At 43.2% G+C, this 23,676-nt stretch overlaps 1 protein-coding gene across 1 annotated transcript; it reads left to right on the top strand.

Annotated features, from left to right (window-relative positions):
• The first annotated feature begins 1,100 nt into the window (after window positions 1-1,100).
• Window positions 1,101-23,621, top strand: ptpn23a (protein tyrosine phosphatase, non-receptor type 23, a). Its single transcript, XM_068324442.1, has 24 exons — window positions 1,101-1,312; window positions 3,349-3,423; window positions 3,533-3,660; window positions 3,786-3,862; window positions 4,276-4,325; window positions 4,449-4,580; window positions 4,667-4,747; window positions 4,831-4,962; window positions 5,069-5,116; window positions 5,329-5,385; window positions 5,472-5,530; window positions 5,603-5,682; window positions 6,623-6,737; window positions 6,810-6,875; window positions 7,564-7,709; window positions 7,842-8,159; window positions 18,419-18,573; window positions 18,670-19,001; window positions 19,095-21,570; window positions 21,642-21,826; window positions 21,905-22,009; window positions 22,421-22,559; window positions 22,638-22,751; window positions 22,946-23,621. Exons 1-24 carry the CDS (start codon window positions 1,229-1,231, stop codon window positions 23,468-23,470), a joined length of 5,679 nt encoding a protein of 1,892 aa, XP_068180543.1. The 5' UTR covers window positions 1,101-1,228; the 3' UTR covers window positions 23,471-23,621.
• Window positions 23,622-23,676: the final 55 nt, after the last annotated feature.

The raw sequence follows: 23,676 nt of genomic DNA, 5'->3' as shown, positions 1-23,676 counted from the left end.
TAAACATATCGTTTGGATTAAGATTAAATCTGCGCGCTGACTGAATCCAGACCAAACCTCACCCAGTTTGTTCTGAACAGAGAAACATGGGGAGCAGGAGCTCTGACGTCATCGTCCTGTTCAGGTAGAGCCCACTGACGACACCTGCTGGCGGGTTGGTGAAAGGTTATTCTGAACAGAACGAAAATTGATAAAACTACCCTTAGAAATTATAATATCCAGAATACACCGTGATTTAAGGACGAGTTTGTTCCACCATCTAATTTCTTACTGTGTTTCCAGTAAAACGTTACATATTTAATGTCCATTTCATTATTTAATTTAACTGTCAAGTGAAAACATGACCTTTTTTTATTACTTTAAGGCTTCATGTCAAACTATTAGTTAGATAAAGCAACCAGTTTAAAAAAAACCCGCTTCTTCCACGATCACAGGTCACGGATTGCTGGAGCCTATCTCTGGGGGCGTGAGGCAGGGGACACTCTGGGTACGAAGCCAGTGCACCGCGGAGCCACTTACAGACAGACAACCACGCACACACTCACACCTACAGGCAATTTGGGACCAGTCAATTACAGCGCTACCCACTGCACCACTGTGTGCAAACGAAAATAACTGTAATAAAGTATCAAATATAAAGAAAAAGTATAAGACGAAGTATCAAAGAATACTGTTTGAAATTTTGTTATTGTTTGACACTTTTTATTCTTTGATTATTTTCGTCATCTAGATCAGACATTTTATAAACTACATTAAATTGTTAGTTAAAAAAAATATTTATACACTTTTTATTCTTTGATTTTTTTCGTCATCTATCAGACATTCTATAAACTACATTAAATTCTTAGTTAAAAAAATATTTATACACTTTTTATTCTTTGATTTTTTTTGTCATCCAGAGACATTTTATAAACTACAATAATTTGTTAGTTAAAAAAAATTTATACAATAAAACAAAAATGACGCAGCACGTAGTTTCCGTCTAATCTGGTCATCGACAAAAAGATTTTCGAATCATTCACTACATTTCCCACAAGCCAACGCGGTACGTATTTGTGAGCCACGTAACATGTCACGTGAGCTCTCAGCTTCCGGTTGGAGTGTATATGGATCTATGACACAGTTGTTTGGAGGAAGCCGACCCGTTTGGACCCCGTGAACGTCCTCGAAGCCCCCGACGCGGTGCTGAGACCTCAGCGGCTGACAGCCCCCCGGAGAGCCGGCCAACATGGAGGCAGTGCCGCGGATGCCGATGATCTGGTTGGACCTGAAGGAGGCCGGGGAGTTCCAGTTCAGTCCGTCCGTCAGGCAGGTGAGCGGGGCGGGGGGAGCGGAGCAACAGGGCTGCGGCCGGAAGTCAACCGAACCGGGATTAAAGGCGAGGGCTGCCCCGCTAGGGTAGCCAATACTAGCCACAGTTAGCACGCAGCTACCAGGCGCTGTCCGTCTGGGGGAGGGGGGGGCGTTCCAGAAGGAGCTAGCCAGCTAGCTTAGCTCTGGCTGAGGCTAACCCCGCTGACCACCGCCTTTTGTTTGCTAACATTAGCCTCATGCTAGCTGGTGACGCGCTAGATGAGGCTAATGTTAGCCTTAAAGTGAGTGGCTAACGCCACCCGAGGCGTCACTAGCCGGGGGGGTCCCCGGGGCTAAGCTAGTCCGCACGGCCCGCCCCGGCGGGCTGTGGACGTGAGCAAAACAAACGGTCACATGAGCCTGAGTCACTCCAGGAACAACAGCCGTCACCTGCTGACGTTATAACGCCTTATGTCACGTCACCTCTGGATGTCATGTCACCTTAGCAGGAGGTTGTGACACCCTAAAGAGGTCAAAGATGGATACCTACTTCCTGTTGGGTGACGACCAACAATAAAGTCACGTGACCCAGATAACAGCCGGCCTGTGCCCTGCTGGATGACATCCAATAATACTCCTGTCTTGTAACTTATGACGTCATCAACACAGAATAATATGGAGCTCAGGTTGTGACCTCTGACCTCCACATGAACTCCTGTTATTCTCCCCTTTAACTCTTTGGCTGCTGGACGTTTACAGAGCAGATTTCCCGTCCTGTCAGCGTTTTGGAGCATCATGACTGATGTTTCAAGATCCACAGAACCTTTAGTCCTCTGACTGTAAACACAGTGAAGCTACTGAAGCAAGTACTGACTCTCTTTCGACGTCAGAGAAAATTTTTTATTCTCTTGTCTTTTCGGTTCTTTCGTAATCGGTGTTTTCAGCAGAAACATCCGTTCTTGACAAAAAGAATGGAACAAAACAAGCTTTTTGTTTGTTTTCCTTATTGAATGTAAATCTATTATTCTTAATGTTACTCTCTCCCCAAAGTTTATTCTTCTTAGTTTTATTCCTCTTCACTATGTTTTTATGTCTTGATGGCTGCTGCATCATGTGAATTTCCCAGCTTGTGATTTATTTATCTATCGAGCTATCTCACCATCTAAAGAGGTGTGTTAAGCAGAACAGAAACTTTGAGGCATCAACAAAACTACAATTTTAGCATCAAACGTCTAAACAGTTGTTTACTTCTATAAACAACCCAGAGAAATGGTTTTTGATGGATATATAACTATGTTCAATGTCTACAGGCAGGATGGAACGGGTGGAGGAAAGTGTCAGGTGTGATGTGTGATAGAAGAGTTTCAGCTAAAATGAAAGGAAAGGTGTACAAAACTGTGGTGAGACCAGCGATGTTGTTTGGTGTAGAGACAGTGTCCCTGAGGAAAAGACAGGAGACAGAGCTGGAGGTAGCAGAGATGAAGATGCTGAGGTTCTCTCTGGGAGTGACCAGGAAGGATAGGATCAGGAATGAGTCCATCAGAGGGACAGCACATGTTAGAGGTTCTGGAGATAAAGTCAGAGAGGCCAGACTGAGATGGTTTGGACATGTCCAGAGGAGAGATAGTGAATATATTGGTAGAAGGATGCTGAGTTCTGAACTGCCAGGCAGGAGGCCTAGAGGAAGACCAAAGAGGAGGTTTATGGATGTAGTGAAAGAGGACATGAAGGTAGTTGGTGTGAGAGAAGAGGATGAGAAGACAGGGTTAGATGGAGGACACTGATTGGCTGTGGAGACCCTTGAAGGGAAAAGCCAAAAGGAGATGAAGTTCAATGTCTACATTTGACAACAAAGTATCTTTTTAGCTAATCTGGAGGCACTGAAGCAGCTGTCGGGTGAAATGAATGATATACCAATGTTCATGCCAATCCTAATCCCACTCTGAGTGCTATTGAATCTAAATTAGCTGTGGTTCCATTGATTCGCTCAGAATAGCTGACGGGGAATTGTCGGTGCTGTTCTCCTCCTGACCCGACCCGTCTCTCCTCCTCTAGTTCATCTTGAAAAATTATGGAGAGAATCCGGACAACTACAATGAGCAGCTGAAGAAACTGGAGACGCTGCGGCAGGTCGGTACCGCCACACACGCGCAGCGCGATCGCTGCGTTTGAATACGTTAGGCCTTGTCGCCGTGGGAGACGGCAGACGCGACTGACGTCTGTTTGTGTTGGCTCACAGAGCGCTGTTAACGTGACGAGGGACTTCGAGGGATGCAGTACCCTGAGGAAGTACTTCGGCCAGCTGCACTACCTCCAGAGCCGGGTACCCATGGGAACGGGCCAGGAGGCTGCTGTGCCCATCTCGTGGTGAGAACACACACACACACATTGACTCAGCACTATTTAAATGTTGCCTGATGGGAATGAATCTTCTTTGCTGCAGCGCCAGGAATCAAAGTTTGATTTAAACTTCCAAATCTGTTTCCGTTCAGGACTGAAATCTTCTCTGGAAAAACCGTCACCCATGACGACATCAGCTACGAACAAGCCTGCATCCTCTACAATCTGGGTGAGTTGGACCGCGTGGCTCTGGACCGCTGACCAGCTGTCGTATCTTCTCCCTGGGGGAGGTTTGGGATCCTGCTGCGACGTCGTAGTTGTCCTCAAATCTGAATATTTTCTGATGGGTGGAGCGAGAAAAAGAGAGACAGGCCGTCTTTCTCCCGTCTCAGATGGGGAGGAGTCTTTTTTTCTTGCCTGGCGTGGGGCCTTTGGCTGCCCCCACAGAGGTTTCTCTCCAGCTGTTTCATGCAGCAAAAATGCACTGAGATTTCTTAAAGTAAAACAGACCGCGTCGTTGGAAGAGAAGCTCACCGTCGTTCAGAACATCCTGAAGCGCTTTGAGTTTGAATGATGGAAATAAATTGTTCCTTTTGCTGAGTTTCACCTCGTTTGCCTGAAAACCGTCTGCTTTCTCTGCAGGGGCCTTACACTCCATGTTGGGAGCCATGGATAACAGGGTATCTGAGGAGGTAAGACACACACACGCACACACACGCACACACACACACACACACACACACACACACACACACACACACACACACACACACACACACACACACACACTGTCTGACTCTCTCCTCTCCATCCAGGGCATGAAGGTGTCCTGCACACACTTCCAGTGCTCGGCGGGGGCCTTCTCCTACCTGAGAGACCATTTCAGCCACAGCTTCAGCGTCGACATGAGCCACCAGATCCTGAACCTCAACATCAACCTCATGCTGGTGGGTGGAGCGGTCGCAGATACACACCAACACACACACACACACACACACACACACACTCACTCACCGTCCGTTCTGCTCCACAGGGCCAGGCTCAGGAGTGTCTCTTGGAGAAATCCATGCTCGACAACAGGAAGAGTTTTCTCGTTGCTCGGATCAGCGCTCAGGTTTGCTCCCTGGCCTTAAATATGAAGAGTGTTTCATGACGTGAACCAGTGGGGATGGAGGGTAATGCCGGTCTGTGGGGCAGGTGGTGGATTACTACAAAGAGGCCTGCAGGGCGCTGGAGAACTCTGAAACAGCATCCATGCTGGGAAAGATCCAGAAGGACTGGAAGAAGCTGGTCCAGATGAAGATCTACTACTTCGCTGCGATTGCCCATGTGAGATTATCAGGAAGCTTTAGAAGTCGTGTGTGTGTGTGTCTGTGTGTGTGTGTGTCATCATACAACAATGTTTGTGTGAACATGTGTGTTACCGTGTTCACAGCTTCACATGGGAAAACAAGCAGAGGAGCAGCAGAAGTACGGAGAGCGGGTAGGACCGATTCAGAGTGTTCCCTCCCCCATCAGGGGCCCAGGTTTTGAGCTAAGCTGCTCCAGACAGACTTTATACTAATTTGACCTTTTTTTTTTGCAAGAAATGCCCCAAAAAAACAAGCAGGAAGTCTAATTTTTCTTAAATTTTCTGTTGCGCTTGAGGCATATTTTCTGAGTTTCTTTGATACTGATTTAAATGTTTTCTTTCAGTTGGCTTATCTGCAGAGCTCTTTGGACAAACTCAGTGAAGCCATCAAACTGGCCAAGGTAGACATATGCGCGTGTGTGTGAGTGTGTGTGTTGTTGTTTTACAAAGAAGTCAGAGCTCGTTTGTCTCGTCTCGGTCCGTCCAGGGTCAGCCTGACAGCGTGCAGGAAGCCTTGAGGTTCACCATGGACATCATCGGGGGAAAGTGAGCTTCAGTTCCTCTGTTCTTATTGTCTTATTTTAAATCAATACAAACGATTTCATTGAACATCCGCAGGTTCAACTCCGCCAAGAAAGACAATGACTTCATCTACCACGAGTCGATCCCGTCTCTGGAGACTCTGGCTTCCGTCAAAGGTAATCTTGCCGTGATTAATAACTGTACATTTCCTGTCACTGTTTTTTGTTGTCATTACGGTCTATAGATAAATTATTCCCTTGGTACAATCTTGGGTCATATATGTACAGGGTATATCAGGTATTCCTGATTTTACGATTCCAACATTTTTGGTGGACAGATGTAAAATGTAAACTCGATTTTATTTTTCTGTTTGTTTGTTTTTTGAAAACCCGACCTATAATCGAGAACAACGTAACTTCAAATGACGTAATCCGAGGTAGACCTGTAAAGGTCTTTGAGCTGCATTTATGTATATATAGTGCTGTGTTTGAGGACTATTTAATTCAGCTAATGCTTTCTTTGATTACATCCCCTTTCAAAGCGGTGATGATTTGTAATTGTCAGTGGTCGTGTGTTCGTTTATCCACCAAATATCTTCACAACCGATCAGATAGAAAGACGAAACAAAAAGCACATGACTCAGGAAGCAGAGGAGATGAGGACCTTGAGAAAACTAGGTTCAGATCAGATTTCAACTTCTGTACACTCAGGAACCGGAGAAGATAGAAAGACGAGGGAGAAGGCTAGTGTGAGTAAGACCATAGATCAAAGCTAGTGATTTGATCTATGAAAGTAGGTCAGAGCACTATCTTTAATCTTTGACCTATGCAAGTTAGTCAGGGTAAAATTTTGAATTCAGGGGTGTCATGGGATGTTGCAGACTGCATTGGTTCTAGTTTAATTTGACGTTGACATGGAAATTATTTTGCGGTGGTTGAGTTACAAAAGAATATATCAAACATCTTAACGTTTGAGGAGCTGCAACTGTGGACGTTTTGACATCGTAATTAAAATACTAATGAGCTTTCTTTCATTTTATTGTGTTCCCCTGTATCAAAGATATGAGACTCAAATTGTCTTAATTTAAATTAAAACTGCGTCTCTCTATCTTTCTAGGGGCCCCCTTGGTGAAAGCTCTGCCAGTTAACCCCACAGACCCCAGTGTTACTGGACCAGACCTGTTTGCCAAGTTGGTTCCAATGGCAGCCCACGAGGCTTCATCTCTGTACAGGTATGTCCGTCCGACAGGTGAAAGAGTGTCATCCGTCCTGCGTGAAGTTCATTAACCTCTTTGTGCCTTCAGTGAAGAGAAGGCCAAGCTGCTGAGGGACGTCATGGCCAAGATAGAGAGCAAGAATGAAACGCTAGAGTGAGTACTGGACTCTCAACTTTCAGACTTTTGCATAATGAGATTAGGAAGGTGATACCCTATCGACCAATCATATCTTGGGATGGGTGATGGTACCAAGGGTAATGAAGGATATTCCAAATGTCTCTTGCTGGGTTCATTTTGCAGCTTCTCCTGGGGGGTTGACTAGTTGCCAGACCAGATGAGATATAATCCCTCCAGTGAGTTCTGGGTGTTTTCCAGGGTCTACTTCCAGTTGGATGTGCCCTAGAAAAATTATCACTCTTATGTCAGTTCCTTACCCCTTGGGTAGAGGGGTTAGTGTTTCCCAGTTATCCTGGGAGCTATGTTGACTGGGGCATTAGCCCCTTTTATGCTGTCCAAAGTCTTATTGCTCTTGGGAGGGGCAAGACTAAAAGTAATTTGAAGATCTCAGGGACTTTGAGACACTTCACTCAGAACAGGGAGTTCTCTGCTGGACCCTGACCCAGGAAGAGGCCACGAGTGAGCCTCTTGTGGCCTGACCTTCACCCATGGCGGATGTTCCATCTCCTGTCTTTGCATGCGAGCGAATCACATTTCAAATAATCGCTGTCAAGATTTTTGTACCTTCTCAGGACAAATCCTTTCTCTGAAGTCTATGTGGAGTGTGAACAGTAATAGTGTTGTACTGAAAGGCTGCTGAGGCTGTTTGCATCTCATCCTGCAGGCAGTTCATGGACTCTCTGGGCCTGGAACCAGAGTCGGTGGACAACCTGGACATGTACAGCCACATCCCTCCGGTCCTGATGGAGAAGTGTGCTGCTCTGAGTGTCAGACCAGACACCGTCAAGAACCTCATCCAGTCCATGCAGGGTAAGAGCACAACTTTTTTTTTTACCCCTACTGTGGAGGAACTTATTTTACCTCTTGTATTTTTATTTGACTGTCTGCGTCATGGTTCTGGGCCCCTCTGTAAGGTGTTCCTTTCAAATTACTTTCCGTTAGGGCTTTCGGGTGTCTTCACCGACGTGGAGTCCTCACTGAGGGAAATCCGAGACGTGCTGGAGGCAGACGAGGCCGGAGAACGAGCCCTGCAGGAGGTTTGTGGCCCCGCTGCAGGTGATATCCACCCAGCCAGTCAGGGCCAGGCTCTGGCTGAGATACGCAGGGACCTGGAGAAGTATATGGAGGCCCATGAGAAAGCCAGCTTTACAAACACTGAGCTCCACCGGGCCATGAATCTGCACATCAGCAACCTACGTCTACTAGGGGGGCCGCTGGAAACCCTGAAAGAGGCTCTGCCACGCCCCCAGCTCAGTGAAGGTGAGGCTGCGATTGATGGATAGGATTAAGGTTAGGGTTTGAGCTTGTGTCGTTTCGGGTTGTGGTTAGGATTAAGGCTCGCATTCTAGTTAGAGTTAGGATGAGCGATGTGGCTAGCATTAGGGTTAGAGTTGTGGCTAAGATTAGTGTTGTGGCTTGGTTCCCTTATCCTAGCTACAACCTAACCGTAGTCACAACCCTAACACCTAAGCAGAACCCGAACCTAGCCTTACTTCTAGCTGCAACCATAACCTTAGACTCAGACATAACCCTAATACGAACCTCAATTCTGATTTTAATCTTAGCCACAACCCTAACAGAACCCCAACACTAGCCACAACCCTAATCCTAGCCTCAACTACAACCCTAACTGGAACTCTAACCCTGGTCACAACCAGAACCCTGAACATCCTGGGATGGTGTAGAGGTAATATCCATGCCTTCCAACTGAAGATCAAGGGTTCAAACCCCAACTGGACAACAGTTCTTTTCATCATGTTTTTAACCATCATTTACCTCATGTTTGTATTTTCCCTCAGACACCACAGAGAAGCTATAGCTCAACGCTTTAAACACAAGTTTTGCAGTCAGGGGAGCAGGGTTCAAATCCCACTCCCTTTAATACACCCCTTCACCTCCAGCACCTGATTATTATTTCTAGAATGTTTTTATTGTTTATTGTTTATTGTTAATGTTTATTGTTTTTATTTATTTTATTTTACAGATCAATCATTATTTTATGCCATTAGTTTATTCAGCTCTTTCCTGCTCCCGTCTTTTTACAAAGGTGCTTTTTAAACTCTTATTTCCATCTTATCCCATTTCCCTAAACTTTCTCTTCCCCCTCCCAATTTTAGCTAATTTAAATTCTTTTAAACTCCTGGTTTTATCAATTGCATTTTAAGGGGACACCACTCACAGGCCCCATGTGCCAGTGCACTTTGTAGGGCTACGGTTAGGGTTGTGAGTAGGGATTTTCCGACCAGCCTACTAACAAATTATTTCAACCGACAAAAAAATTTTTTTTAGATCGACCAACGAAAAGAAAAACTTTTTCAACTGACCAACTAAAACAAAATATTTTCAACCAACCAAGCGAAAAACATTTTTTCAACTGACCACAAAAATGTTTTTCAACCAACCAACCGACCAAAAAAATTTTTTTTAGAATCAACCAACAAACCCAAAATTTTTAGACCAACCAAATTTTTTTTTCCAACTGACCAACCAAAAAAAGCTTGCAATCGACAAAAAATTATTTTTTTCGATTGATCGACCGACCAAAAAGAAAATTTTTCAACTGACCAACCAAAAAAAATTTTTTTCCAATTGACCAAAAAATTTTTTTTAGAATCAACCGACCAACGAAAAAATTTTAACTGACCATCCAAAAAAAATATTTTCAACTGATCATCCAAAAAAAGCTTGCAATCGACAAAAAATTATTTTTTTCGATCGATCGACCGACCAAAAAGAAAATTTTTCAACAGAACAGAAAAAAACTTTTTCAACTGACCAAAACCATTTATAGACCGAACCAAAAAGAAAATTTTTCAACTGACCAACCAAAAAAATATTTTCAACTGACCAAAAAAATTTTTTAGACTGACAAACCAAAAAAAATTATACCACTTGACCGAAAAACATTTTTTTAGATCAACCGATCAATGAAAAATATTTTAACTGACCATGCAAAAAAAAATTTTTCAACTGACCAAAAAAATTTTTTTTCCAACTGACCAAACAAAAAATTTTTTAGAATCAACTGACCACCGAAAAAAATTTTAACTGACCATCCAAAAAAAATATTTTCAACTGACCAAAAACATTTTTAGACAGACCAGCTGACCAAGAAAATCTTTTTTCAACTGACCAACCAAAAACTTTTTTTCAACTGACAAAATTTTTTTTTGAATCAACCGACCAACGAAAATTTTTTTAACTGACCGTGCAAAAAAAATATTTTCAACTGACCAACCAAAAACATTTTTTTTCCAACTGACCAAACAAAAAACATTTTTTAGAGTCAACCGACAAACGAAAAAAAATGTATTTTCAACTGACCAACCAAAAAATTTTTTTAACAGACCAAAACTAACTTTAGATCATCCAACCAAAACATTTTTTCCCACTGAATAAACAAAACAATGTTTTCAACAGACCAAACAAAATTTTTTCCACTTGACCAAAATCATTTTTTTAGAATCAACCAACCAACGAAAAAAATTTTAACTGACCATCCAAAAAAAAATATTTTCAACTGACCAACCAAAAATTTTTTTTCAACTGACCACAAAAATTTTTTCACACTGAATAACCAAAACAATGTTTTCAACAGCCCAAAAAAAATGTTTCCAATTTACCAAAAACATTTTCTAGAATCAATCGACCAACGAAAAAAATTTTAACTGACCATTCAAAAAACTTTTCAACTGAGCAAAAAAAATTTTTCAACTGACCAACCAAAAAATTTTTTTAGACTGACAAACCAAAAAAATTTTTTCCACTTGACCAAAAAACATTTAGATCAACCGACCAACGAAAATTTTTTTAACTGACCATGCAAAAAAAAATATTTTCAACTGACCAACCAAAAACATTTTTTCAACTGACCAAAAACATTTTTTTCCCCAACTGACCAAACAAAAAAATTTTTTAGACTGACAAACCAAAAAAAAATCTTTCAACTGACCAAAAACATTTTTAGACAGACCAACCGACCAAGAAAATCTTTTTTCAACTGGCCAACCAAAAACTTTTTTTCAACTGACAAAATTTTTTTTGAATCAACCGACCAGCGAAAAAAATTTTAACTGACCATCCAAAAAAAAATATTTTCAACTGACCAACCAAAAACATTTTTTCACACTGAATAACCAAAACAATGTTTTCAACAGCCCAAAAAAAATTTGTTTCCAATTTACCAAAAACATTTTTTTAGAATCAATCGACCAACGAAAAAAATTTTAACTGACCATGCAAAAAAAAATATTTTCAACTGACCAACCAAAAAATTTTTTTCAACTGACCAAAAACATTTTTTTTCCAACTGACCAAACAAAAACATTTTTTTAGAATTAACCGACCAATGAAAAAAATTTTAACTGACCATGCAAAAAAAAATATTTTCAACTGACCAAAAAATTTTTTTCAACTGACCAACCAAAAACATTTTTTAGACTGACAAACCAAAAAAAATTATACCACTTGACCAAAAAACATTTTTTTAGATCAACCGACCAACGAAAAATATTTTAACTGACCATGCAAAAAAAAATATTTTCAACTGACCAACCAAAAAAATGTTTTCAACTGACCAAAAACATTTTTTCCCCAACTGACCAAACAAAAAACATTTTTTTAGAATCAACAGACCAACGAAAAAAAATTTAACTCACCATCCAAAAAAAATATTTTCAAGTGACCAACCAAAAAAAATCTTTCAACATTTTTTCCACTTGACCAAAAACATTTTTAGACAGACCAGCCAACCAAGAAAATCTTTTTTCAACTGGCCAACCAAAAACTTTTTTTCAACTGACAATTTTTTTTGAATCAACCGAACGAAAAAATTTTAACTGACCATCCAAAAAAAATATTTTCAACTGATCAACCAAACATTTTTTTTCAACTGACCAACCAAAAACATTTTTTTCAGACTGAATAACCAAAACAATGTTTTCAACAGCCCAAAAAAATTTGTTTCCAATTTACCAAAAAATTTTTTTTAGAATTAATCGACCAACGAAAAAAATTTTAACTGACCATGCAAAAAAAATTTATTTTCAACTGACCAACCAAAAATTTTTTTTCAATTTACCTAAAACATTTTTAGACCAGCCGACCAAAAAAATCTTTTTTCAACTGACCAACCAAAACCTTTTTTCAACTGACTAAAAGCATTTTTTTAGAATCAACTGACCAACGAAAAACATTTTAACTGACCAACCAAAAAGTTTTTTCTAATGGACCAAAAATAATTTTAGACCAACCAACCAAAAAAATTTTTTTCCCACTGACTGACCAAAACAATATTTTCAACAGACCACAAAAACTTTTTAGAATCGACCGACTGACCAAAGAAAAACTTTTTCAACTGACCAACCAAAAAAAAATCTTCAACCAACTGACCCCAAAAAAATTTTCTTGGCCGGCCGGTTTAAAAACTTTTGGGTCAGTTGAGAAAAAATTTTGTCAGTTGAAAACATTTTTTTTTGGTTCGTTGTTTTTAATTAATTTGATGGTCGGTGTAAAAACATGTTTTTTGGTTGAAAAAAATTTTGTTCGTCGGTCGATCGAAAAAAATGATAATTTTTTGGTCAGTCGAAAAAATTAGTCGGCCGTTTTTTTTTTGGGTGGCTGGTTGATCTAATCAAATTTTTTTTTTTTTTTTTGGATCGTCGGTTTAAAAAATGTTTTCTGGTCAGCCGAAAAAATGTTTTGGTTGCTTGAAAAAAGTTTTTGTGGACAGCTGGTTGATCTAAAAAAATTTTTTGGTCAGTCGAAAAATTAGTCGGCCGGTTTTTTTTGGGTGGCGGGTTCGTCTAATTAAATGGGGTTTTTTTGGATGGTTGAAAAAAATTTTAGTCAGCCGAAAAAAATGTTTTGGTCGGTTGAAAAAAATTTTAGTCAGCCGAAAAAAATTTTAATCAGCCGAAAGAAATGATTTGGTCGTCTGAAAAAAATGTTTTTGGTTGGTTGAAAAAAATTTTGGTCAGCTGGTTGATCTAAAAAATGTTTTGGTCGGCTGAAAAAAATGGTCAGTCGAAAAAATTGTTTGGTCAGTCAAAAAAATTTTTTGGGTTGGTTGAAAAAAATTTTAGTCAGCCGAAAAAAGTTTTGGTCTGAAAAAATTTTTTTTGGTCAGTTGAAATAATTAGTTGGCCGGTTTTTTTTTTGGGTGCTGGTTGGTCTTATCAAATTTTTTCTTTTTTCGATCGTCGGTCTAAAAAATGTTTTTTGGTCAGTTGAAAAAAATGTTTTGGTCAGCTGAAAAAAATGTTTTTGGTCAGTCAAAAAAAATTTTTTTGGTCAGTCTAAAAAAATTTTTGTCAGCCGAACAAAATGGTTTGGTCGTCTGAAAAATGTTCTTTGGTCCGTCGAAAAAATTTTTTTGGTTGGTTGAAAAAATTTTTGTCAGCCGAAAAAAATGTTTTTTTCGATTGAAAAATTTGTTTGATCAGTCAAAAAAATTTTTTTGGTTGAAACAAATTTTTGTCAGCGGAAAAAAAATGTTTTGATCGTCTGAAAAAAATTTCTTTGGTCAGTCGAAATAATTAGTCAGCCGGTTTTTTTTGGGTGGCTGGTTGGTCTAATCAAAATTTTTTTTTGGATCATCGGTCAAAAAAATGTTTTTTGGTCAGCCGAAAAATATGTTTTGGTCGGCTGGAAAAAAATTTTTTGGTCAGTCGAAAAAAAATTTTTTGGTCCGTCGAAACAATTTCTTTGGGTTGGTTGAAAAAAATTTTGTCAGCCGAAAAAAATGTTTTTGTCGGTTGAAAAAAGTTTTTTTGGACAGCTGGTTGATCTAAAAAAAATTTTTGGTCAGTTGAAAAAATTAGTCGGCCGGTTTTTTTTGGGTGGCGGGTTCATCTAATTAAATGGGGGTTTATTTGGATCGTCGGTCTAAAAAACGTTTTTTGGTCAGTCAAAAAATTTTATGTGGTTGGTTGAAAAAAATTTTGGTCAGCTGGTTGATCTAAAAAATGTTCTTGGGTCAGCCGAAAAAAATGTTTTGGTCGGCTGAAAAAAATGGTCAGTCGAAAAAATTGTTTGGTCAGTCAAAAAAAATTTTTTGGTTGGTTGATAAAATTTTTTTCGGCTGACTAAAAATTTTTGTCAGCCGAAATAATTAGTCGGCCGTTTTTTTTTTTGGGTGGCTGGTTGGTCTTATCAAATTTTTTTCTTTTTTGGATCGTCGGTCTAAAAAATGTTTTTTGGTCAGTTGACAAAAATGTTTTGGTCGGCTGAAAAAAATGTTTTTGGTCTGTCCAAAAAATTTTTCTTTGTCAGTCGAAAAAAATTTTTTGGTCCGTCGAAAAAAAATTTTGGTTGGTTGAAAAAATTTTAGTCAGCCGAAAAAAATGGTTTGGTCGTCTGAAAAAAATTTTTGGTTGGTTGAAAAAAGTGTTTTTGGACAGCTGGTTGATCTAAAAAAAATTTTTGGTCAGTCGAAAATTTTCTTTGATCAGTCTAAAATTTTTTTCAACCAAAAAAACATTTTTGTCAGCGGAAAAAAAATGTTTTGATCGTCTGAAAAAAAAATTTTTGGTCAGTCGAAAAAAAATTTTTAGGTCCGTCGAAAAAAATTTTTTGGGTCCGTCGAAAAAATTTATTTGGTTGGTTGAAAAAAATTTTGTCAGCCGAAAAAAATGTTTTTGTCGGTTGAAAAAAGTTTTTTTGGACAGCTAGTTGATCTAAAAAAAATTTTTGGTCAGTTTGGTTAGTCGGCCGGATTTTTTTGGGTGGCGGGTTCGTCTAATTAAATGGGGTTTTTTTGGATCGTCGGTCTAAAAAACGTTTTTTGGTCAGTCAAAAAATTTTATTTGGTTGGTTGAAAAAAATTTTGGTCAGCTGGTTGATCTAAAAAATGTTTTTGGGTCAGCCGAAAAAAATGGTCAGTCGAAAAAAATTTTTTGGTTGGTTGAAAAAAATTTTGTCAGCCGAAGAAAATGTTTTTGTCGGTTGAAAAAAGTGTGTCAGCCGAAAAAAATGGTTTGGTCGTCTGAAAAAAATTTTTTTGGTCCGTCGAAAAAAATTTTTTGGTTGGTTGAAAAAAGTGTTTTTGGACAGCTGGTTGATCTAAAAAAAATTTTTGGTCAGTCGAAAAATTTGTTTGATCAGTCTAAAATTTTTTTCAACCAAAAAAAAATTTTTGTCAGCGGAAAAAAAATGTTTTGATCGTCTGAAAAAAATTTTTTTGGTCAGTCGAAATAATTAGTCTGCCGGTTTTTTTTGGGTGGCTGGTGGGTCTAATCAAAAAAATTTTTTTTGGATCATCAGTCTAAAAAATGTTTTTTGGTCAGCCGAAAAATATGTTTTGGTCCGCTGGAAAAAATGTGTTTGGTCAGTCGAAAAAATGTTTTTGTCGGTTGAAAAAAGTTTTTTTGGACAGCTGGTTGATCTAAAAAAAATTTTAGGTCAGTTGAAACAATTAGTCGGCCGGTTTTTTTTGGGTGGCGGGTTCGTCTAAATAAATGGGGGTTTTTTTGGATTGTCGGTCTAAAAAAAGTTTTTTGGTCAGTCAAAAAATTTTTATTTGGTTGAAAAAAATTTTAGTCAGCCGAAAAAAATGTTTTGGTTGTCTGAAAAAAATTTTTTTGGTCAGTTGAAATAATTAGTCGGCCGGTTTTTTTTTTGGGTGGCTGGTTGGTCTTATCAAATTTTTTTCTTTTTTGGATCGTCGGTCTAAAAAATGTTTTTTGGTCAGTTGAAAAAAATGTTTTGGTCGGCTGAAAAAAATGTTTTTGGTCAGTCGAAAAAAATATTTTTGGTCAGTCTAAAAAAATTTTTTTGGTCCGTCGAAAAAAATTTTTTGGTTGGTTGAAAAAAAGTTTAATCAGCCGAAAAAAATGTTTTGGTTGTCTGAAAAAAATTTTTTTGGTCAGTTGAAATAATTAGTCGGCCGGTTTTTTTTTTGGGTGGCTGGTTGGTCTTATCAAATTTTTTTCGTTTTTGGATCGTCGGTCTAAAAAATGTTTTTTGGTCAGTTGAAAAAAATGTTTTGGTCGGCTGAAAAAAATATTTTTGGTCAGTCTAAAAAAATTTTTTTGGTCCGTCGAAAAAAAATTTTTGGTTGGTTGAAAAAAATTTTGTCAGCCGAAAAAAATGGTTTGGTCGTCTGAAAAAATTTTTGGTCCGTCGAAAAAAAATTTTTTTTGGTTGAAAAAAATTTGTCAGCGGAAAAAAAATGTTTTGATCGTCTGAAAAAAATTTCTTTGGTCAGTCGAAATAATTAGTCAGCCGGTTTTTTTTGGGTGGCTGGTTGGTCTCATCAAAATTTTTTTTTTGGATCATCGTTCTAAAAAATGTTTTTTGGTCAGCCGAAAAATATGTTTTGGTCCGCTGGAAAAAATGTGTTTGGTCAGTCGAAAAAATGTTTTTGTCGGTTGAAAAAAGTTTTTTTGGACAGCTGGTTGATCTAAAAAAAATTTTAGGTCAGTTGAAACAATTAGTCGGCCGGTTTTTTTTGGGTGGCGGGTTCGTCTAAATAAATGGGGGTTTTTTTGGATTGTCGGTCTAAAAAAAGTTTTTTGGTCAGTCAAAAAATTTTTATTTGGTTGAAAAAAATTTTAGTCAGCCGAAAAAAATGTTTTGGTTGTCTGAAAAAAATTTTTTTGGTCAGTTGAAATAATTAGTCGGCCGGTTTTTTTTTTGGGTGGCTGGTTGGTCTTATCAAATTTTTTTCTTTTTTGGATCGTCGGTCTAAAAAATGTTTTTTGGTCAGTTGAAAAAAATGTTTTGGTCGGCTGAAAAAAATGTTTTTGGTCAGTCGAAAAAAATATTTTTGGTCAGTCTAAAAAAATTTTTTTGGTCCGTCGAAAAAAATTTTTTGGTTGGTTGAAAAAAAGTTTAATCAGCCGAAAAAAATGTTTTGGTTGTCTGAAAAAAATTTTTTTGGTCAGTTGAAATAATTAGTCGGCCGGTTTTTTTTTTGGGTGGCTGGTTGGTCTTATCAAATTTTTTTCGTTTTTGGATCGTCGGTCTAAAAAATGTTTTTTGGTCAGTTGAAAAAAATGTTTTGGTCGGCTGAAAAAAATATTTTTGGTCAGTCTAAAAAAATTTTTTTGGTCCGTCGAAAAAAAATTTTTGGTTGGTTGAAAAAAATTTTGTCAGCCGAAAAAAATGGTTTGGTCGTCTGAAAAAATTTTTGGTCCGTCGAAAAAAAATTTTTTTTGGTTGAAAAAAATTTGTCAGCGGAAAAAAAATGTTTTGATCGTCTGAAAAAAATTTCTTTGGTCAGTCGAAATAATTAGTCAGCCGGTTTTTTTTGGGTGGCTGGTTGGTCTCATCAAAATTTTTTTTTTGGATCATCGTTCTAAAAAATGTTTTTTGGTCAGCCGAAAAATATGTTTTGGTCAGCTGGAAAAAAATTTTTTGGTCAGTCGAAAAAAAATTTTTTGGTCCGTCGAAAAAATTTATTTGGTTGAAAAAAATTTTGTCAGCCAAAAAAAATGTTTTTGTCGGTTGAAAAAAGTTTTTTTGGACAGCTGGTTGATCTAAAAAAAATTTTTGGTCAGTTTGGTTAGTCGGCCGGTTTTTTTTGGGTGGCGGGTTCGTCTAATTAAATGGGGTTTTTTTGGATCGTCGGTCTAAAAAACGTTTTTTGGTCAGTCAAAAAATTTTATTTGGTTGGTTGAAAAAAATTTTGGTCAGCTGGTTGATCTAAAAAATGGTTTTGGGTCAGCCGAAAAAAATGGTCAGTCGAAAAAAAATTTTTGGTTGGTTGAAAAAATTTTTGTCAGCCGAAAATAATGTTTTTGTCGGTTGAAAAAAGTGTGTCAGCCGAAAAAAATGGTTTGGTCGTCTGAAAAAAATGTTTTTTGGTCAGCCGAAAAATATGTTTTGGTCGGCTGAAAAAAATGTTTTTGGTCAGTCGAAAAAATGTTTTTGTCGGTTGAAAAAAGTTTTTTTGGACAGCTGGTTTATCTAAAAAAAAATTTTGGTCAGTTGAAAAAAATTAGTCGGCCGGTTTTTTTTGGATGGCCGGTTGGTCTAAAAACATTTTTGGGTCAGTCGAAAAAATTTCTCGGTCAGTTGAAAAATTTGTTTGGCCAGTCAAAAAAAATTTTTTGGTTGAAAAAAATTTTAGTCAGCCAAAAAAAATGTTTTGGTCGGCTGAAAAAAATTCTTGAGTGGTCAGTCAAAAATTTTTTGGTCAGTTGAATTTTTTTTTTTGGATCGTCGGTCAAAAATAGTTTTTTGGTCAGTCCTTTCTTAAGTTTTTTCGGGTCCCTTATAAACTTTTTTTGGTCAGCTGGTCGGTCTAAAATATTTTCATTTGGTCAGTCGAAAAAATTTTCTTTGGTTCGTCGGTCTAACAAATTTGGTCAGTTGAAAATTTTTTTTTTTGGATCATCGGTCAAAAATATTTTTTTGGTTGGTCGGCCTAATGAAATTTAATGTCCAAGGCCTTTTTTCTGTGAAGATCCCAGACCCCAAGTTTGGGTTGTGGTTAGGGGTTTGTCTATTATTAGAGTTAGCTCTAGGCTCAGGGGTTAGGGACAGGGTTATCGCATCATGTGTCTGTGTTCATGCAGAGGAAGTAGCCGGGCTTCAGTGCATGAAGCGAATCCTTGGGAAGGTGCAGGAAATGAGGGAACAGAGGAGCTCCTTGGAGAAGCAGCTGCGCGACCTGATCCAGCAGGACGACATCACGTCCACACTCGTCACCACGGAAAGGGCCGACATGAAGGTCTGTAACCACAGAATCAAGTTTGAGTTAACATCAGGGAATCACCTCAAGTCATTATATGTGTGACCTCTGACTCCCCCTCCCCCGTCCGTCCAGCATGTATTTGAGGAGCAGCTGAAGAAGTACGAGCAGGTGAAGGTGTACATTGACCAGAATCTGGCAGCTCAAGAGAACATCTTGAAGGCCTTGACAGAGGCCAACGTCCAGTACGCCACAGTCCGTAAGGGCCTGACCCAGACTGAGCAGCAGTGGAACAGCACCGTGCAGGGATTGGTCGGCTCCTACGAAGCCTACGAGGACCTGATCAAGAAGTCGCAGGAGGGGAAAGACTTCTACGATGACCTGGAGGCCAAAGCGTCACGTCTTCTGGAGAAAGCCAAGACCTTGTCTCAGACGAGGGCAGAAGAGAGGAAACCTGCCCTGGAAAAGTAAGACCGACCCCGACTTCAACCCCGGTTTCTTCCATAATAGCCCTTCTGGTCTTTTCATGTTGTGCTCTTTGTGCCCCACCCCCCACCCAGAGAGACTCAGAAGAAGCCCCCAGCTCGCCCTACAGCAGCGAAGCCCTCCTTGAAGCCAAAGGCTTCGGATGTTGACTCTGCCTGCTCCAGCCTGGAGGACCAGGAGTTAGCCCAACTCAGTGCTGCCATCTTGGCCTTGGGGGGCGATCTCCCTGAGGAACTCCGGAGCCTCCCTCCTGACATTCCTTCCTTTCCCACCTCTGCAGCTCATCTGCCAGGTCCTGAGGCTTTTGCCCCCCCTAGTGTTAACCTGGGCGGCAGCAGCTCTCTGCCATGGCCTGGCGCTCCTGCTGCGGGTGTTCCCCGTTTCCCTGCCAACTTGCCTCCTCCGGAGCTCCTGGCACGGATTGCACAGTTTCCTACGTCGGGAGGTCTGGCAGCTCAGGGACCTCTGCCACAGGGACCCCTCCCCCAGATACCTCCGCAGTTCCCACCCCCGGCAGCTGTGTCAGGTTACCGGCCACCCACCCCTCAGACCCTACGACCTGTGGCCCCCGCCCCTGTCCGGCCCTCAACAACCACGGTGGATAGCATCCAAGCGCCAATCCCCAGCTACACCCCCACTCCGCAACACCCTGTTCCCCCTGCTGTATCAACCGGCTATACTGTACCCCCACAGTTGGGGGCGTACCCCCACTTCATTCCCCGACCAGGAATGCCCTTTCACACCTCAGCGTCCCAACCGCAGCAGCAGAAACAGCCCCAGCAGTACCCCCAGTCTGTCGGGCAACCGCTGACCCAAAGGTACCAGCCTGGACCGAGGGCCGTTTCTGGGCCTCCCCCTCCCCATCAGACCCAGCAAGGCTACCCCCATGGCTACATGCCCCCCCAACCAGGTGTTCCCCCACAGTATCAGCAGGCATTTCCGGGTCATCTGCAACAAAACGGCTATCAGCCCCCGCCTCAGATACCCCAGGGCTACCAGACTCCACAGGGCTACGTACCCCAGCAACACCCCCAGATGATGCCCAGGCCACCTCAACCTCCAACTTCCCAACCTCCACCTGTGTCTCAAGCTTACCCGCCCCATCCCAACCATCAGATGCCCCCTAGACTCCCTCACCAACACATGTTGCCCCAACAACAGCAAATATCAATGCCCTCAAATGCCCAAACAATGGTGCCCCATTCACACATGCAGGTACCAGGTGGTCCAAGAGCCCAGATGCCCCCTGGTAGTCAGCCAATGCCCCCAGTCACACAGAACTACATGCTCCCCAGTAGCCAGCCCCCCCACCCGGCCCTGCACCCACAGCTGCCCCCTGGTTCCCAACCCCACATGGTGCCTGGTCCACGGGTGCACCTGCCAAGGGGCCCATTGCCACAGATGCCCCCTAATGTACTACCCCCTCAACATCAGCCCCACCCATCCCAGGCAGCCATTCCAAACATGCCCCAGCAGCAAATACGGATGCCGAGCCAACCACAGGCTCTGCCCTCACATTCTGTGGGCATGTGCTACCCTGGGGGGGCTCCAGTGATGCCACAACAGCCCCTGGCACCACAACCTGCAGCTTCCTTACAACCTCAGGTCCCCCACCCCATAATCCACCCTCAGCCCTCTCCTTTGTACCCTTCAGCTCCAGGAGCTAACATACCCCCAAATGCCCCCCAGCAGCCCACCACAATGGGCCCACACGGTCCTCACATACCCCCCCCTCAGCACATGATCCAACCCTCCCCTGGGGGCCCCCCAGGGTCTCAGCAAACCAACACTGTCCCTCCTGCCCCTTCACCCGCCCCCTCTCCGTCTCCCTCCCCAGGTCCTGCTTCTCTGGGCCTGAACTCCCAGCAGAGACCCCCACCGGTACCCACACCTGGGGGTACGGCCCCGCCCTCCCTTCCCTCCCCCTCCTCCGTCTCGCCGTCCACATCCCTGTTCCTGCGCCAGAACTCCAGCACGGACGACCTCCTGTCCTCCAGCCCCGAGAGCCAGCCGGGGGGCACCAAGGCCCCAACCAACGTCCTCCAGCCCACCAAAGCCGACCCCCAGGATGGGGAGCGGCGGAAAAAGAGCTCGCAGGCGGTGCTGCTGATCCAGGGAGACCCCTACCAGACCCCGGAGCGGGTGGCCCACCTCTACGGGGCGCTGGAGCGCTACCGGTCCCAGGTGGACTCCCTGGAGCACCCCTCCCAACACGAAGGGGGGCTGTCTGTGCTGGACGCCCGCTGGAAAGAGCTGCAGGACCAGCAGGAGAAGGACGCCCGGCAGCTGTCCATCGCCATCGCCCGCTGCTACACCATGAAGAACCGGCACCAGGATGTCATGCCCTACGACCTCAACCGGGTGGTGCTGCAGTCGGGCAAAGACGACTACATCAACGCCAGCTACGTGGAGGACTTGTCGCCCTACTGCCCCCGCCTGATCGCCACGCAGGCGCCGCTCACTGGCACAGCGGCCGACTTCTGGCTGATGGTGTACGAGCAGAAGGTGTCGCTGGTGGTGATGCTGGTGTCGGAGCAGGAGCTGGAGAAGGTGCGTTGGGTTCCTACCGGGGGGTACCGCGAGCGAACCGGGTTGGTTTCTCAACTTTTGCTTTGTTTCAGGGTAAAGTCGTCCGCTACTTCCCGACGGAGCGTGGCCAGCAGCTCTCTCAGGGACCAATCACGCTCAGCCTGACCACGCAGAAGGCCACGCCCACACACGTGGAGCGCATGATCAGCCTGCAGTACCGCGACCAGAGCCTGAAGCGCACCGTCGTCCACCTGCAGTTCACCTCCTGGCCGGAGCTGTGAGTCCCCCAACCGCTGACCCCCAACGTACGACCCCCCCTTCTCCCGCCCCGTCTGAGGGTCTCCTCTCCTTTCAGGGGTCTCCCCGACAGCAAGGGCAACCTGCTGCGCTTCATCCAGGAGGTCCACGGACACTACCTCCACCAGAGGCCCCTGCACACACCTGTGGTGGTGCACTGCAGGTGAGTGAGGCGCACCACTACTACATTTATGTACCGTCACACAATCACACATGAAGACGAACTCCCAGCAGGTTCTGTCCTTCAGGAAGTCAAAAAGAGCAAAGAACTGATCGATAACTTCTTACCTTTGACGGATCGATTGTTAACTCTTTGGCAGCATCAACGTGTCAACAGTTGTTTACTTCTGTAAACAACACAAACAACAAGGAGAAAATACTTTTAATGGTGAAATAATTTACGTGTGAATAAAGACAGTAATCCCTCGATACAGCCTACTGCCCCCTACAAGGGATCAGTTCACACCTACACTGCAGTAGGAGTAGGTAATAGGGGAGCTGTTACCTGAGTTCCTCGCCCCCCCCAGTCGGCTGTCGGGTCTGAGATCCTCACGCCGTCTCGCTTGTCCCTCAGCTCCGGCGTGGGGCGCACCGGCGCCTTCTGTCTGCTGTACGCGGCGCTACAGGAGCTGGAGGCAGGAAACGGAATCCCAGAACTCCCCCTGCTGGTGAAGAAGATGAGGCAACAGAGGAAGAACATGCTGCAGGAGAAGGTGAGGCCACAGCGCCCCCCGGAGGCACGTTTGGTCCCTAAAGGGGGGAATAGATTTAAATAAGCTCTTCTTCTGCAGCTCCACCTGAAGTTCTGCTATGAGGCCGTATTGAAGCATGCAGAGCAGGTCCTCCAGAGACACGGGGTCACCAGCGCCCCCTGCAGCCGGAACAGCAACACTGCAGCCGCCAAGGTGAGAACCGTTCACACCTGCAGGTAGAAACAGATACACAGGTAAATGTATAGACAGGTGAACCTCGACTGACATGAAGAATGATGTAACTCCAAGGTTTACCTGGCTGGAGAACTTCCCATCATGCATTGCACCGTAGTCATTAGCCCAGTGGTTTTACGTCATCCTGACAGACGTTTCTGTCTGTCATCCAGCCGTACTCCAGACAGGAGTCCCAGCAGGATCTGGTCCTGGGGGGCGACATGCCCATCAGCTCCATCCAGGCCACCATCGCCAAGCTGAGCATCAGACCCCCCAGCGCCACCGACCCGGCCATGGAGGCCCCGTGTGGCCTGGAGGAGCCGGTCGGCCCCGACCTGGACCCGCCGGGGGTCGTCCAGGAAACCACAGACCCCCCACCGCCTCCCTCCTTCAGCCCACCCCTCCCCTCGCCCATCGAGACTCCGCCCCCCAACGGCCTTGACGCCGCCTCCCCCTGCACACCGCCGATCCCGGAGGCCCCGCCCAGCGTCAGCCCGCCCCCCTCGTCCTTGGAGCTGCTGGCCTCCCTGACCCCCGAGGCCTTCTCCATGGAGGGAGGGGGGAAGGGGAAGCAGCGGGTGACCAAGCAGAGCTTCCTGCAGCCGTCGGAGGGTCAGGGGCTCCACGGGACGCGGGGGGGGGAGGAGGGGGACGACCCCCTGAGCAGCCTGGACCCCCTGTGGAGCCTCAAGCACTGAGAGCCTCACGCTGCCTTTCTCTTTGGCCACCGGGGGGCGGCAGAGAGAGACGCTTTGTAGTCAGCGTCGATCACCACGAGGTGCCTGGAGGGGGAGTGGGGGGGGTTAGGTTTAGGGGACTTCTGTCAGAAGATCACTGCACTCGTCTTTTCCCATCATGCCTTCTGTCGCTCTGCTTCTTTGTTCTGATTCTTCACTTCGACACC

The sequence above is a fragment of the Antennarius striatus genome, chromosome 9, assembly GCF_040054535.1.
Source record: "Antennarius striatus isolate MH-2024 chromosome 9, ASM4005453v1, whole genome shotgun sequence".
Taxonomy (NCBI): Eukaryota; Metazoa; Chordata; class Actinopteri; order Lophiiformes; family Antennariidae; genus Antennarius; species Antennarius striatus.
This window is presented reverse-complemented; position numbering and strand designations above follow the sequence as displayed.

Bases quoted from the DNA above. Each gene is read 5' to 3' on its own strand.
- ptpn23a (XM_068324442.1), top strand. From the start codon at position 1,229: ATGGAGGCAGTGCCGCGGATGCCGATGATCTGGTTGGACCTGAAGGAG. The intron at 4,963-5,068 runs GTGAGATTATCA...CCGTGTTCACAG, and splicing joins ACTTCGCTGCGATTGCCCAT to CTTCACATGGGAAAACAAGC. The intron at 19,002-19,094 runs GTAAGACCGACC...CCCCCCACCCAG, and splicing joins AGGAAACCTGCCCTGGAAAA to AGAGACTCAGAAGAAGCCCC.